General features: G+C 39.6%; 1 protein-coding gene across 1 annotated transcript; it reads left to right on the forward strand.

The window, feature by feature from the left end:
* Positions 1–14,581: 14,581 nt before the first annotated feature.
* On the forward strand, positions 14,582–15,511 carry LOC309566877 (olfactory receptor 11A1-like; the record flags this gene model as incomplete). The annotated part of the gene is made up of 1 exon (XM_082272225.1): positions 14,582–15,511. The coding sequence occupies one exon, from the start codon at positions 14,582–14,584 to the stop codon at positions 15,509–15,511; it is 930 nt and encodes a 309-aa protein (XP_082128351.1).
* Positions 15,512–17,632: the final 2,121 nt, after the last annotated feature.

A 17,632-nucleotide genomic window follows, 5' to 3' on the forward strand; every position in this document is an offset into this window, starting at 1 on the left:
CAGTATTCATGTGCCTCCAGGGATACCTCTGTGTGATGGGGTCGGCTCGCAGAGGGGAGAGCTCCTAACCCTTCACTCCATTGGTGTCAAATGACTTTCTTCTTCAGTGTCCACCTCTGCCTCCCTATGCCTTCTCTCTGAGGAAAGAGGGGGCGGTCCGGACTCCAGTAAAGTGCCAATGCTCAGCTCAGCCTCCCCTTAGCAGCCGGCCGCGACCCCATCTGTGGCGTAATGGATGGACGGGAGGTCAGGCCCCTTGGTAGCACAGCCAGAATGAGCGGGCAGATGGTCAGGCCCCCCACAGTGCTGGAACTCTAGGGCCCAGTCGCAAATGCAACTGCTGCAACAATGATAATTCCACCACTGACCCATGGTACTTCTGAAGTATTTATAAAAAAAATTTCCAAATGGAAAAAAAAATAAAACTGTTATTGGTACATTTACTTAGACTGGAGCGTGCACAATCTGGTACACCTATGCACAGAAGCCAATCAGCTTCCAGATTTTTATTGTCAAAGCTGAATTAACCACTTCTGGACTGGAAGGTTTTACCCCCTTAATGCCCCCTTAATGACCAGGCCATTTTTTTCAGGTATGGCACTGTGTTACTGTAACTGACAATTGCGCAGTTGTGTGACGATTTAACCAAATAAAATTGATGTCCTTTTTTTCCCACAAATAGAACTTTCTTTTGGTGGTATTTGATCACCTGTGCGATTTTTAATTATTTGCGCTATAAACAAAAAAAGAGCGACGATTCTGAAAAAAAAAAACAATATTTTTTTACTTTCTGCTATATAACATTCCCAATGAAAAAAAAAAATAAAAATATTTTTTTTTTATCATTTTAGGCCAATTTTTATTCTGCTACATATTTTTGGTAAAAAAAAATTCCCAATAAGTGTATATTAATTGGTTTGCACAAAAGTTATCGCGTCTACAAACTAGGGGAAAGATTTATGTCATTTTTATTTATTTACTTTGTTTTTTACTAGTAATGGCGGCGATCTGCGATCTGCACCATTTTATTCTCAAGAGTCTCTACTTGCACACAATATATACTTGTTCTGAGGTTTACAGGAATTTCTAGCAAAAAATGCAGATTTTAACGTGTGCAAAAAATGAAAAATTGCCCGGTAGACAAGTGGGTAATTTACTAGAGCTGTACCGGGTGTTTTTTTTGTTTCATTGTTTTATACAGCTGTTTTTTCCCATACCTGTTTGATATTGCGCTGCTACACTGGGACATTGAATGTTTTCTATCAGCAAGAAAAGGAGTCACCAGTTATTTTCCTCTTTTTGTAACTTGGGGAATTCACTGAGTAGTGGGTGGGTGGACAGTCGTTGATTTTATATCCCTTTGTATATATGTTGTGTAATCAAATAAATATCACGCCTTATCAAATTTGCAAACTACAACATGGTATGTCCATGCACACTTATGTTGGTAAGATATTCATTTTAAATTTTCCTTTCCGTAAATATAAAGATAATAGCAATAAAAAAGGACATAAAGCAAAAATGATGTGCTCATATAAAACCATCTTCTCAATTTATATGCATCAGGGCATTATTTGACCTTCTTCTTATATATTTGTTAAAATTCAGATTCAAGTACCTAGGGATTATAAGCAAGGTCCCTCTGTGATAGTGATATTTTATTAACTTAAATATATTCTCATTAGACAAGCAAACAATCTTTTATTGCAATTTTGCCAATTATTTTAAAGTAAAAATACATACAATTTTAAAGTGTATCTAAACCCCCAAAACAAAAATAGTATCAATTTGAATGTTTTGCTTAACTTAAGAGTCCTTAGATGTTGGTGTAATTTGTTTTCTTTTTTTCGGTATTCTTCTCTTTATTTTTACCTGGTACTACTCACAAAAAAGTTTGCTGAGATTTCATCTTTAAAAAAGTTTCCTTTTGGATGCAGTTGTTGAGGTCCTTCAGATCTCATGTGCCCTGTCTTTTTTTGACTAGGAAGATAAACGAATGCTGTTAATGTGGAACTGCAGCTACCACCAAGTTCTTAAAATAGGTGAAAATAATTAAATTTTTCGACTTTGCATGTTGGAATTTTGGTTGGTAAAACATTTCGACAATGATTCTTCAAATATCTCCACATGTGACCATCTGAGGTGGCCTTGGTCTCTTCTATTGTCTGCCCACACTTGTCGGAACCTGGATAGCCTGGACTCCCATCTGGCAAGTTTGGTTGGGCTAAACTAGAAAATTACCTTTGGACCTCTTCCCCACTGAGGCAGTTGCCTTGGCTGAAGGTTGATAGAGTGTCTCTTTAAGAGCTGCAACATTTTTTGCCTGATCTTTAAGTGTGGTCTGTCCTGAGGTTTACAACTTTGGCAAATGCCAAATCCAGCATATTGTCAAACATTGCTTGTCCTTCAAAACGAGTTTTGCACCACCCTTGCTTTGAGGTTTGGCCCGACAGCCATGATCTGAGCCATAAAGCTTTCTTCCCCACGGTCAACCGTAAAATTACTCTTGCCACTGATTTCAGTAAGTTAATGGACACAGCATAGAGTATCGGAGGTATTCTCAACCCAGATTTCGGAGGCTTTTGAGGTTGAAGCTAAACGCTCAATTGGCTGCAAGGCTAAATACCCCACTGGCTAGATTTTCTGTTAAATCTAGATCAATGCCTATGGCAAGGACGTCCCTGAAAGAAACTGCACCATTCAGAGGTAATGTGATGTGTCTTAAGTGCCGGTTCACACTAGTGCGGCTGCGGCGATCGCATGTAATATCGGAGCGCACTTCTCCTTCATTACATGCGATCGGCTGTGCGGTGCGAATTCAGCCATACAATTTGTATGGCTAAATTCGCACTGCACCCGCAGCAAAGTCGCACATGACCCTTTTTTTTAGCCGCATCAGGATCGGAGGTTCACACTTGTGCGATTCATCCTGTGCGAACTGTAAAGATCGCACTGCGATATGCGATCAAACTGGGGGTGTCGTTAACATTTCATTGACACCCCCAGCGTATCGCATATGGCAGTGTGACCTGCCAAGGGTGCGTTTGCGATGCGGGAACAGGCTGCGAATTTGCAGCCTTCCCGCATCGCATAAGTGTGAACCGGCACTAAAGCAGCATCTACAAGCGCAGAGTTGTCAGGGTTTTTCAAATTTTCTCTCCTAAACAGGATACAGTTTTGCAAAATGATTACGGAATGAAGAATTTTTGTCGGCATGGTTCTTTCCATCAGAAACTTTTTTTTTATTTCATCTATGACAGGGAAGGTAATAATCTCCTTTTTCATAAGTTTAAGGAGTTTCTGTTTTTGGGGGGGGGGGGGGGGGACTCCACTGGATCTTCCAATGAAGTGTCTATCTAACTGATTTAATGAATGGCTGCCCCAAGGTGAAGTCAAAACCCCCACCGTTTGTGGAGGATTGTCTAGAGTCATCAAATTTAGTGTCTTCCTGAGGGATTGGAGTTTACTTTTCTGGACAAGGAACTGCAACCTGAAATTCTGGTTCACTCCAAGAAATAAAAGACTTTAAGGTTGTCTGGAACATTTGTTTCTTTTGGGAAACCACATGCTGGTCGTCTGCCTCTTTATCCCTGGTTAACTTCATGAAACAGCACTCACAAGTAGTTTTTTCCTGGTAAAACTACATAAAGGCAAGCCCAAGATTCATTGGTGGGAGCTGACAGGGCTGATTAAATAGATAAGTAACCCCCCCCCCCCCACACACAAACACACAAATGGGGAAGGATCCCACTGAAGTGGTATAGTGGTATTCCACTTGGTACACAGTCATGCGTTTCAAACAGCGGAGCCACCAGAAACCAGCAGAACTGTGCACGTTCACGCCACCAGAAGTGCTATCTGGAACCCACACAGTGGAACCATAGCTGCAAACTGAATGCATAGCGTGTTTTCACCGACCAACAAACTCATCAGGCATTCCAATTTCCACCTTTGAATAGCTTCTCAGTTTTACCGATAGTAAACAAAGTGTATAGTATACACCTGTTCTGACTCCCATGCCATGACTGCATTTAGAAATCCATCTGAGGGTATTTTACACCAAAAGATAAGGGTTCATCCTGGTAAAATAGGTACTCAATTAATCCAATCCAACAGAGGAGGAGGAAAAAATAAACAACATGCAGTAGCTGATAGGGGGCTATACATTTATTAATACATGGTTTGTTGAGGGTAAAGGAGTGAAGACTACTTTTCAGTATACCGACATAAATCTTTCAGGAAAACATTGTTTTTGCTATATGCTCAGCTCACAGAAATTCACTAATTCATTTTTGGCAAGCTCAACAGGTATATTCTATACTCACTGGTGTACGTTTAGTAAACTGAGAAGTTTTCTCTCAGTTCAATTCTCGGCAGTTCTCAGAGAAAAATTATCTCCTCTGGCACCCAGTTTAGGTGGCCCAGAACTTCAATTCTCAAATGGTGATCAGAGGAGAATTTTTTTCTCTGAAAACGGCCGTGATCCCTGTATAACTGGGTGGACTGCCTGTAATCTCACTAAATTTTGTGAGATTACAGTGCCGCCAAGTTTTAAAAGTGAAACCTAAGTTTAAAAGCACTCGTAATGACATGTTCTGACACATGAAAACTAACTGAATATCTATCGATCTATACACACACACACACACATATACAGTATATATACATATATACATATATACATACAGTGTATATATATATGTGCATACAGTATATATATATATATATATATATATATATATATATATATATATATACACACACCAGTATATATATATATATATATATATATATATATACACATACATATACACAAGTACATACAGTATATATATATATATACACACACACCAGTACATACAGTATATATATATATATATATATATATATATATACACCAGTACATACAGTATATATATATATATACACACACACACACACATACATACATACATACATACATACATACATACCATATATACATATGTATTTTTTTTTTTTAACCCACTGGTGCTGATATATCGGAAGAAAGAAGTCTTCTTCCTCTGATCACACAGTTTCTCCCCCTGATTCTCCACCTCTGAGCTGGAGAATCTGGAATGGAGATATTTCAGAATAACGACTTTTCTAAACTGGCCGTTTGTGACAGAACGGTCATGTACTGTGATGAGAAGAGAAGAACATGTTCTCTGCTCCTCATCTCAGCTAACTAAACGGTAACTCATCAGAGATCAATCGTGATCCTGAGGATCACGGCTTTTCTCTGTTTATTAAGAAGACACCATTGTGTTTAAAAAAGAAAACAAATGCAGCCATCACATCTAAGGAGAGATACACTGTAATTTTTTGGGTGTATATATATATATATATATATATATATATATATATATATATATATATATATATATATTATAAATAGATTTAATATGTTATAAGAAAAAGACATATTCGAGTCCAACATTAAATCTCTGCCACTTTAAAAACTTAAAAAATGCAGAGCCTTGTTCCTGCACTAGAAAATTGTGTATACTTACTTTTCCATTGGAGGATGAGCCCAGAATCTACTAGATTCATGCAGACTCCAACAAAGTCTTTGATACTTTCGAAAGTATTGTATCCCTTTGACCCCTGCTGCACTCTGTGGTTCCTTTCGGCAAACTCTGCATCACTAAAGGACACCGTAGTGGTTTAAGGTTTGTGGGAGGGACCACTGAGCAGAGGCGTAACTAGAACCTTCAGGGCCCCGGTGCAAGAAACCATGAAGGGCCCCCCCCCGGACCCCTGGCCGGGGCCCTTCCCTTCAAGCCCGGGGCTCTTCCCACTGATCCTGGGGCCCTTTTCTCCCCTTGCGGGGCCCTTTATTACGGTCCCACAGCGGGTCCCTTTCACAAGTTTTGCAGTGGGCCCCCTTCCTGCCATCTTGGGGCCTCCCCACGGTGGTGGAATTTCAGGGCCGGTCGCAAGTGTGACCTTTGTGATCCTGGAAGTTCACCCACTGGTGTCAGCAGTTTTTATTTTTTGGTATTTTAATTGTATTTTTTTATCATTTTATTTTATTTTTTTACAATGTCACTGACTATGACTCTGTCCATTTAGAGAAGCAAGGAGCTGGTAAATATTACATATTTACCGACCCCTTCCTGGTTCTCTATTGTGACACATCCCCTGCAGCGGCCGGCGGGAGAGGGGAGGGATCACAGTGGGGGGGGGGACCAGGGGAACACACAGGGGCCCAGAGACAGCAGAACACAAGTGAACTGGATAGGAGGAGTAGCGGGGTCAGCATACAGAGGAACCAATCTCCTCCATTTTCTTTCTGCAGCTACAGGAGGAAAAAGGAGGACAGTGATTTCTCTACAGGCTGCCACTGCCGCCCTTCCTATCCAATGCTGGGCCCCCCGGAGCATTGGGCCCGGTTGCAATTGCAACCCCTGCAACCCCTGTAGTTACGCCCCTGCCACTGAGTATAGTGGGTGACAAAGGAATTTGACACTCTTGGAAGCATCAAGTGTTTAACACTTAAGCAATGCCTGTACTGCTGGAAAATAATTAGGACTCCCTGCCTTTCAGAGAAATACAGTTTTTTGTTTGATCTACTTTAGGACTGGCAGCTCTTGACCTGTCATGGACATTATTAATTTCCATATTTAAGTTACTGGATGGACCTATACTGCTTTCAAAATGATTTTGTAATTTCATATGATTCTAAAGTAATGTGTACAATGCATTATACTTAAAATCCAAGTATAGGTAGATATGAAAGACCTCCATTTAACCAAGTTATGTTTGGGCTCTTAATCAATTAAAAAGGGCTTATTCTTGCTGATGGCAGACAGAGCATTAATCCCAAGACACTGTAAATCACACATATCACCAACTCTACGGTAATGAGTAGCCGAGATTAACTACCGTACATTATGCAGATAGAGGAGTTAATTTACACAGTAAACAAAAACTATTCTAAGTTTAGGGAAGGGTGGACCCCATGGGTGGAGTTTCTTGAATATCCCTTATTCGTATTCTACATGAGATAGTTAGTCACTGTCTCTCCTGTATTTGCGCAAACCATATTTGGTCGAACCACCATTGTTAGACACCACTAGATATATTTATTGAATATTTCTCGATAACAGACTTGCATGGCGGTCCCCTACAATACTACACTACTGTTTCTTTTTTCTCTTTTAAAAAAAATATATATATTAAACAAAGTTACTGTATTTTCTGGCGTATAAGACTACTTTTGAACCTCAAAAAAATCCCCCAAAAATGGTAGGTCGTCTTATACGCTGAGTATAATATCTCCTAAGTAGAAGTATTACCGGTAGATCATGTAATAGGGGGGTCGTCTTATACGCCGGAATATATGTTTGGGCTCTAGCTTGCACTGGAGACTCATTGCATTGTCAGCTCATCAGAACAGTCCTAAGTTCCTGCACATTTGGCTTCCCACTACAACCTGTCCTTTTTGCTGTTCAACCAGTGCCTTTGGTTCCCAGTCCACACCCACAAGACTGGAGGACAAGCCCACAGTAAGTTCAGGCAGGGTTTTGGACACTTTTCTTGCTCTCACCACACATTGTGTTGAACTACTCAAACTCATTGAAACATTCAGTTAAAGATGTGGATTATTTTGCCTTAATTTTGCCATCCCTGGTTCCTCCCTCCCTTTTTATGACATACCTTTTTTTTAGACCCAGTTATGTCATTACTAGGTCTCTGTGCTTTTTTTTTTTTTTGCAATGCAGGCAAATCATGACTGGTGGGAAGGGTTGACAGGGTGCTGTACTTAGGTTTCTAAAAGCATTACAGAACTCTGCCTCAGAAGAGCCCTCAGCCCTGATGAACTCCAAAGGCTAGCTCTTAGGAGGAGTGATGCAAATATGAAAATGCCTTCATGATTCAAAGTCAGAGGAGTGGAAATTTTTAGGCAGACTGCATTTGCATGACCACCCTAGGTAATGCCCACATGTGATGATGAGCCTCCATGATTGAAAGAACTGATATCAAATTAGTGAAAGTGGAGGGTCAGGGACAGTAAAACTCCAACCACGAAACGGGGCAGGCGCTATCTGACTTGCTAATTTCTGATGCAAACTGCGGGAAACATATAGTGTGGGGAAAATTAGAGTAAGCAGTTTCAGTAGAGGAAAGGAACCTACACAACTGCGCACAACTAAAGGTAAAGCCGGAGCTCAGTTCTAGACCTATAACCCAAATTTATCATTGCTTCTTAAATGCAAGCTATAATGGATATGTATAATTGTTATCTTATTTTTTCAGATTACAGATTTTGTAAATTGATTTATATATTTATTAACATATTGTGCAAAAAGTCTTTATTTTACAAATTAACATTTCATACACGGTGTTCCCATGATCCAGTGTCAGGACCCCATCTGGAACAGAGGTAAGCATGTGCCAATATGCAGACTAGGAACTTTTGCCAGTATCCTGTTTGGGCATGTGAGTTTGCTCAAAAATAGGCACAGAAGTATTGTGCAGACATATGCGCATGCAGACGCACATGCGCATGTATCCAATCTCCAAACTGCCATCAACCGCCCTATTTAAAGGAAGGTGTAGTGACAGATAGTTACTGAATGACCTTCAGCTCTTCTGTGGTGCTTGCACCCATGTGTCCTGATCTTGTGTTTTTCCTGATTTCCTGATCCTGCCTTGGATGTCCCTCCTGGTTGTAACCTCAGGTTGTTTAAGTACCTTGTTCCTACTATCAAGTGTGTAGGGTTCTGGCTTTGGCTCCTAAACCAAACTCTTTTCTCCAATCCTACTGAGCACTCGTGTATGACCTTGGCTTGGCTCCAGACCCTGACTCCCTGATCTGCATCCTAATTCTCACCTGTGTATGACCTGGGCTTGGCCCTTGACCTTAATGCTGCTACCTTCTAGTCTTCCCCTGCTGGTCCTATTTTGCATCATCTCATCCTACTGCGGGTGTCAACATTATGCCAGCTGCTGGGCTCAAAATGCTCCTCTACAGTGTCTCTTCATGATTCTTCTAAGATTCCTATCTCCTGGCTAGAAAGCTACCCTGCTGATAACCTCCAAGAGCAGACATCAGCAAACTGGACTTTTGGCACCTGTGCCCCTTTGTACCTTGCACTCCCTGTCACCATCTCCAGGGGTTTTCAGACCAGATCGGCAAGGGAAGCCCTTTCGTCACTTCGGCCTCTAACCAGGTATGTGACATGCAGGTTTTGCAGAATATTCTGGCTTTTCTGAATTGAACCTACAGCTGTAGGTTATATTTTTGTGACTCTTCTTCTCTAACCAAAACTCAATAGTACACCCACTGGCATAGTCATAGTTCTTATTCTAATCAAATACCCATATTACTTTACTATTACACCACACATATTTAAGTTTTCCTGAACTCTATTGTTGACTTATTTTATCCATTTGATACACATTTAGCACATCTATTCCCTGTATAGTTTTAATAATTAGTTGTTATTGCACCTAATTGATGTCTTCCTTATAATGAGATCATTTTAGTAAACATGTGAATTTCTCAGTGGACTGACTGCAGATCTTCTGGGAACTACCTGATTAACTGTATAAAAAACACTAATATATATAAACAGTTATTAGTACAAACTGTAAGAAAATCTTAGACAATCCTGTTATAAACACTGCTAGAGCCGTATACACACCCTCTGTTAATTGACCATATCTCTAGCTAATGTTTAATATATAGAAATGTAAGTCTCCATTCTTGAAACTTTTTCAAAACAGGTCACACTCTTTGGTAAGTAAACTCTAGAAAGAAAAGAGGAATTCTTGTATTCTAATATATACACCACTGTACAAACGTTTTAGGCAGGTATAAAAAATGCAGTATTTTAAAAATGCTTTCAGAAATACTGTAGGAATGTTAATAATTTATTTTTACCAATTTACAAAATGAAAAACAAATGATCAGAAAAGAAATACAAATCAAATCAATATTTTGTGTGACCACCCTTTGCTTTCAAATGAGCATCAATTCTGCTAGGTACACTTGCACACAGTTTTTGAAGGATCTTGGCAGGTAGGTTGTTTCAAACATCTTGGAGAACTAACAGATCTTCTGTGGATGTAGGCTGCCTCAAATCCTTCTGTCTCTTCATGTAATCACAGACAGACTCGATCATGGGGAGGGGGCTGTATGTTTGGGGTTATTGTCCTCCTGCAGAATAAATATGGGGCCAATCACACACCTCCCTGATAATATGGTATGATGGATAAGTACCTGCCTGTATTTCTAAGCATTGAGGACACCATTTATCCTGACCAAATCTCCGACTCCATTTGCAGAAATGCAGCCCCAAACTTGCAAGGAACTTCTACCATGTTTCACTGTTGCCTGCAGACACTCATTATTTTCCTGTTGTCCACCTCTTCAGCGAACACACTGCCTCCTGCTACAGCCAAATATTTCACATTTTGGCTCATCAGCCTAGTGCACCTGCTGACATTTTTCTGCACCCCAGTTCCCATGTTTTCGTGCGTAGTTGAGTTTAGTCTTGTCCCCATTAGAGTTATGGCTTTTTGGCCACAACTCTTGTAAAGAGACCACTTCTCTACAGACTTCTCTGGACAGTAGATGAATGTATCTTGGTTTCACTGGTTTCTGCCAGTTCTGTACTGATGACACTGCTGTACATCTTCTGATTTCGAAAGTAAGTAAACATGACCACTGCATCTATAGTCCTCAACATTGCCGTTTCTTTGTGTTTCTTGAATAGCAAATCTTGAAAACTCCAATCATTGCTTGCGAGACACCCTTTCAAACCACCCTCCTGCATTGTATTTTAATGAGGGATAGATCAGTCAATTTAGGGACAAAGACACTGTGTGCTGTCCACAATTTCTTAGAATTAGCCATGACACCTTCTCCCCAGAAACATCTGAAAGGTAAGAAAAATAATAAAAAAATAGTTATGCAGGGTGAATGGGAACACATACAAAACATATTTTGGGGTTTTTCTCAAATTTAAATGGAAAAGTGGAAATACGCTTTATGGTAGAACGCAAAAATAATATGAAAGGAAGGGGTTACTTGTAGAAAACCCAGGATGAAAAAATAGAAATAAATAGTAAAAATCACAAGAAAAAAATGGGGATTTGGTTTCATACTTGTAATGGTGGTAAATGTATAAAATTCAGACTGAAAAGTATGCTACCTATTTTTAAAGTTGTGAAGCTTACAAGTTATTGGCTATTCTGCTGCTGTGCAGTAGATCCGAATATGCATGAGTAATTCTAAAGCTACCAAAAAATTCACCAAGTGCTTGACTTGTGTATGTATGTCCAATTGTCCAATGGCAACCATAGCGAAATGTTTTTAAGTATTTAGTCTGTTCTTGATATAAAATAATTGTTACTATTTTATTTAATAATTAATACATTTTATGTTTTTTTTTTAAAGAGCTACAAGAACAACCAAGAATTTTGAAAGGTTTTTGTCACACTTTACTGGATTGTGATACCTCTGTGAGCCAGGATATAAAATACTGCTATATAAAATAACATAGGACTAATTCTATCATTCAGATTTGGTTAAATGATAATTATTATTATTTTTTTTTTTAAATGTACCCCCTATAGGGTGACTCAACAATTACATACTCCCCGACAAATTAAGAATCTTCATTCAAAAAGAGGGGAAATTCAAGATAATTCAAGGAAAAAATTGATAATCTAGTGTGTGGATAAAATAAGTAAACAGTAATTTGCTTTTCACGTGAAATTTTGGTTATGTGAAAAAGCGAATTACTGTTTATCTTTCTGCACATGATTTGATAACTGAATCATTACACTTTTTAGCAAAAAGTCTCAACTCCTTTAGTAAATCAGCCTTTCTGTCTTTAAAAATATATACAATAAATGATATATAAAGCAAAAAATGGTATTAAAAATCTCAAATAAGTAATAAACCTATGAGGTGCATCCATGCAAGGGAAGTTGCACTATTCAAGGGAATTTTCCCCAGAGCTCAGTGAATGTAGTGAAATTTCATTTTGAAAAGCATACCTAATCACGTGTATGAACACAAACATTTATTGCTAGTACATGATTGAATCATGGAAATCAGCAGAGATTCGCCCCATTCACTAAGATATGGAGAAAAAGCACTTGTAAAGTGCAACTTCCCTTTTCAGTGTGAACAGTCTATTTGCCTTTAGTAAATCAATCCCTTGGATTCCATAATTTAAAAATGAAAGGTACATACATAGAAACACTTGACTTAACTTGCAAGATAATCTTATTCAAAATTAAACCTAAAATTCAAGGAAAATATTATAGATCAACATACTGTAGACATCCACAAATATTGGTATTTCTCTTAATTTTAAATTCAGAAAAATATATACAGGTAATAGTCCTGTTGAACAATATTAGAATGTTGATGGAAATGTGTTACTAGTGGAATGTCATGTGATTTATTAAAAGCCACATCTCCTCTTGGACACAACAAAACCTTGAGATGTGCCCCGTTTTTGAAAAATATGACAATGCATTCCTCTTTTCCCATTTCTTCTATTCAGCAGGAATGAAATGTATATAGATCAAAGCACCTATCACAGGGAAATAAAAGCCCGAACAAAGGCTAAAACTGTTCAGTTTAGATGACACAATAATGCAATCCTGTTTTACATACAGCGCTTTACAAAACAAAGTATTCTTTTATTCTTTTTAGCTTTACTGAAACAGGAGACCTTGGAGTCGACATCCTGATGCTGCAATGTTTTGTCAACCATGGATCCCAGCACCCTAAGGCCGACCATAAATTGTGCAATTTTCTTTCTTGCAACCATGGGAATCGCTCGATTCAGCCATCAACACAGTCCCTCCTGAAACACTGTGCACGGGGGGGCGGTGCGGGTTGGGGTTGCAGGATGCGGTCCCTACCGGGAGAACACAGTGATTACAGCTAATGGCTACAATCACTACGGCAATAATCACATGTAAAAATCTGGCATGCAGGTTGTACCCAAGTTGATCCCTGCTAGGGGTACATTTAGAAAACAGATAATGTAAATGTTTGGTGAATGTCACATTATCTGTTTTCTAAATATACCCCTAGCAGGGATCAGCTTGGGTACAACCTGCATGCCAGATTTTTACATACAATTATTAACGGAAAATCAATCACCGATATGAAAAAAAAAAAAAACATGAACCAGGAAAATATAAATATCTCAAACAAAAAAGTAGGACATAGATAAGGCGCAAAATTCAAAAACATACACAGTACTCCTTCGAACATTCACATTTTCCCATGTTTTATCCCTTTAAAGATGCTGCAAGTACAGAAAAATACCTATTGATCTGCCAGAAATGCTATTTTAATTTGCTTTTGTTGAATGACAGCACATTTGTTTTTCTGGACTAAATTTCATAGAAATCATAGGAAAATAAATATAAACTATGATGAACATATGTGACAGCAGTGCAAATGCTTGAGGCATTTGCTCAGCAATTTTTTTAAACATAGACTCTAGGTCACTGATGGCGAACCTTGGCACCCCAGATGTTTTGGAACTACGTTTCCCATATTGCTCATGCAGTGTAGTTGAGCATCATGGGAAATGTAGTTCCAAAACATCTGGGGTGCCAAGGTTCACCATCACTGCTCTAGGTATTAGCCCTGACCACTTGTCTGTTTTATAAACTACTGAATTCCACTTATTCTGCTACTCTACAACAAAGGAACAAACTGTTTTGTAATGGAAGATAACAGCTGGGAGGGTCTCCTTCAGATAATGCAGGAAGTGTAAATAGGGCATAATAAAAAGCTTTGAAATTCTAACATGAGCAACAGGTATTTTTATCACTTATTATTCTGATTTACCACACCACTTTTAATAGTACAGTATAATAGTATATTTAAGAGAACGAAAAAGTTAATTCTTTTGAGTTTACATGCACTTTAAAGTATTGTTTCCTTTTCTCTTTAGAAAAGTAACATTTTTTATTAAGAAAAGGGGGTTGAATTGTTCTGAAATGGATTGCCCCTTCTCCCCCCTCGGTGGTCTCCTGGGAGCACTCTATTGATGCAGTTCTGCCGTTGTTTAAGTTGACCTACTTGCTGAGAAACTGTCCTACAAAGTTTGACAGGGTATGGCAGCCTTGGCTGGCACCTTTAGGCTATTAGCGGCTGCCTGTCCAGTGATACTCCTGGTGCTTCCGGGACTGAGGGCATGGGGATGATTGTTTGCTATATGACCTGCTATGCTGGACTGTTTGATTTCCGTTGTTAATGCATTATGTTGGTTGCTCTTACTCTCTTGTATATGCTGTCCAATTTGTGAATGCGTCATTCCATTTATTTCAATAAAGGAACCGTTTGAATTGTAAAAAAGAAAAAGAAAAGGGGGTTGGCAACATGATTTGAAAGCACAGATATTATGGTGATTATGGCAACAGCTCCAGTTGGTGTTGATGAAGGAATCTACTCTTCTGTACCCATTCTAAATGGTATGAACCAAATTGCTAACAATCTTTTCAAGTTGCATATATCAGATATATGTCATTAATGCTAATATGATTAACACTGCTTTTATAATTCCAGGCCATGCAGAAGAATCAATCTTCCGTATTGTTCTTCCAGCTTCTTGGGTTTCAGAATGCCCAAAGTCTTCGAATTCCACTCTTCTGCTTCTTTCTCATAATTTACATTGTTATCTTATCTGGGAATTTTCTCATCATGATGCTTGTATTATTGAGTGAAAAACTCCAGTCACCTATGTATTTCTTCTTGAGCCACCTCTCATTATGTGATGTATTCTGCACCACCAATATCATCCCAAACATGTTACACATTTTACTCTTAGAGGTGGTTTCCATGCCAGTGGTGGAATGTTTTCTCCAATTCTACCTCTTTGGTTGCTCAACGTCTACAGAATCTTTCTTACTTACAGTGATGTCCTATGATCGATACTTAGCCATATGTTATCCTCTACATTACCTTTCAATCATGGGCGTCCAGCTCCGTCTCCATTTGGTCGCTTGGTCTTGGATGTTAGGTTTTTGCGTAACTCTAATACCGGGAATTTTGGTGAGCACACTAGAGTACTGTGGTCCTAACACAATTGATCATTTCTTCTGTGACTTGGCCCCTTTCCTTAAGCTTTCGTGTTCTGATATTTATTTTGTAGAAACAGAAATAATTTTGTGTTCAATACCCATCATTCTCTTTCCCTTTTTATTCATTATGATGACTTACGTCAATATTTTCCTGACGATACTGAAGATTCCCTCTAAAGCGGGCAGACAGAAAGCCTTCTCTACATGCAGTTCTCACTTAATTGTAGTGTGTACATATTATGGGACTCTCATTATAGTCTATATGGTTCCTACCAAAGGACATTTCACAGGCATCAACAAAGCCCTGTCTTTGTTGTATATTGTTTTCACACCCTTTTTTAATCCCATCATATACAGTTTAAGAAATAAAGAGTTACAGGTTGTAATGCAAAAAATGGTTTGTCATAAATATAAATAATATTTCAATTTCAGAACTTGTTTATCGATTTCTGTTCCATAAAATAAAGTTGATTCTTTGTTCTACTTAGCTGGTATAATACAATTTACATCATTTACATTTAAACTGGACTTATTACTAACATTCACCCAAGCCAGCACTACCCAGTTCCCAGCCCAGGCAACGAAGATCACATGATCCCTGTATACCTATCATCACTACAGAGATTCTGTTTTTTCTAATCAGAAATAATAAGGAGAGCTACTGATATGAACAAGAATAATGCACTGAACCCTTATGAGAGAAAGTGGGAGCGCTTGAGGTGTTGGCCTGTTATTGGGGGAAAAAAATATGTTTGTTTTTTTTTCATTTACCCAGTCATACATTTGAAGGTTTTTACAGGCATTATGCTTGGGAGGGGGGGGGTCTGTACTGGAGAAAGCTGTATTACTGGGGGATCTGTGCTGGAGGAACCTATACTGAGTAGAGGCAATCTGTACGGGGGGGGGGGAGATCGAAACTGGAGGGAGACTGGTACTGAGGGAGAGCTGTACTGGGGGTAGATGTGCACTAGGGGGGGGGAAGAGATCTGTTTTGGGGAGATGTACTGGGGGGGGATCTGTACTAAGGGGAGAGTATCTGTACTGGGGGGGAGCTTTACTGGAGGAAGGGGGAGCCTGTACTGGGGAGGTTGTACTGGAGGGACCTGTGCTGAGGGTAGCTGTGCTAAAAGGGGGTCCTGTACTGGGGGAAAAGATCTGTTTCGGGGGGAGCTGTACAGGGGAAAGATGCATACTGGGGAGGAAGATCTGTAGTGGGGAGATCCGTACTGGACTGTAATCTGTAATGGGGCTGTACTAAGGGGAAATGTGTACTGGGGGGAGCGCTACTGGGGGATCTGTACTTAGGGGGGGAATCTGTACAGGGAGAGATGTACAAAGGGGAAAAGATCTGTCTTGGGGAGGGGGCGTTACAGGGGAAAGATGCATACTGGTGAGCAAGATCTGTAGTGGCGAGAGCTGTACTGGGGGGAAGACCTGTACTGGGGGAAGATCTATCTTGATTCTGCACTTCTGACCCTGGTGCTATGTGCATTACACACTCCTAACCCTTGCTTTTGTGTATGACACACTCCTAACCCCTGCGCTCTGTGCATTAGCCACTCCTCACTCCTGTGCTCTGTGCGTTAAGCACTCCTAATTCTTGTGCTCTGTACATAAGGCACTTCTGACCCCTGTGCTCTATGCGTTACACACTAACAACCTTGCAAATAACTGCACTATTTATGCTATATATAAAATACAATAATTCCTGATTGCTTATTAGTCAGTGACTGTGTTAATTAAATTCTTTTTAAGGTAGGCTGTGTACAGAAAATAATTGAAAATGGTGGAGATTCATTTTTTTACAAATTGTTTTGCTTAGCTTTAGATGTGTCTGCTTGTGGCACAGTAATTAAATAATATTTTTTGGGTACAAGAACTGTTGCAGATGTTTAGATGTACACAGTGAGTAGGCTCAAGTTTTAAGCCCACCCACTGTTAGCACAATTTTACCACACCCACTAATTGCCACGCCACTTAACTATTTTCCTCTGGCTGCCATTGGCTGAACCCCCCCCCCCCCCCAAAAAAAAAAAACCATCTACAGCCCTGCATGGACCCAGTAAGTTCCTAGTTTCCTTCTTGAGCTGCCCTGCCTCAGTTCTCCCCTGCTGGACTACAGAACACCATACCCTTACGTTATGGAGTTGAGGATAGGGGGAATGTACTGTAAGGCAAGGAAAAAGTTGTCAGGGCTGATATTCCAAGCTACTGTGTCAGTTCAAACATGAGTTAGCAGTACATTGGATTTACAGCAGAACGATGGATTTTTTTTTTGTACTTGCAGAGTTATTAAAAGGTATAAAACATAGAGAAATGTGCATGTGTTTCAAAGGTGTACTGAATATCAGGCCTGGACTAGCCATAAAGGCACACCGGGCATTTACTCGGTGGGTAAGAGCAGCCATGATGCATGTCTTAGAAAGAATTAACTGTGACATGCAGGGTCGGCCGCGGGTGGACGTGCCGCATATGCGGGATTTAAGGCCTGCTACAGGTGGATGTGTGGGATGCAGGGGAGGGTTCCTGCACAGATGTC

This window comes from Pelophylax lessonae, assembly GCF_965119305.1.
Source record: "Pelophylax lessonae genome assembly, chromosome: 11".
Lineage (NCBI taxonomy): Eukaryota > Metazoa > Chordata > Amphibia > Anura > Ranidae > Pelophylax > Pelophylax lessonae.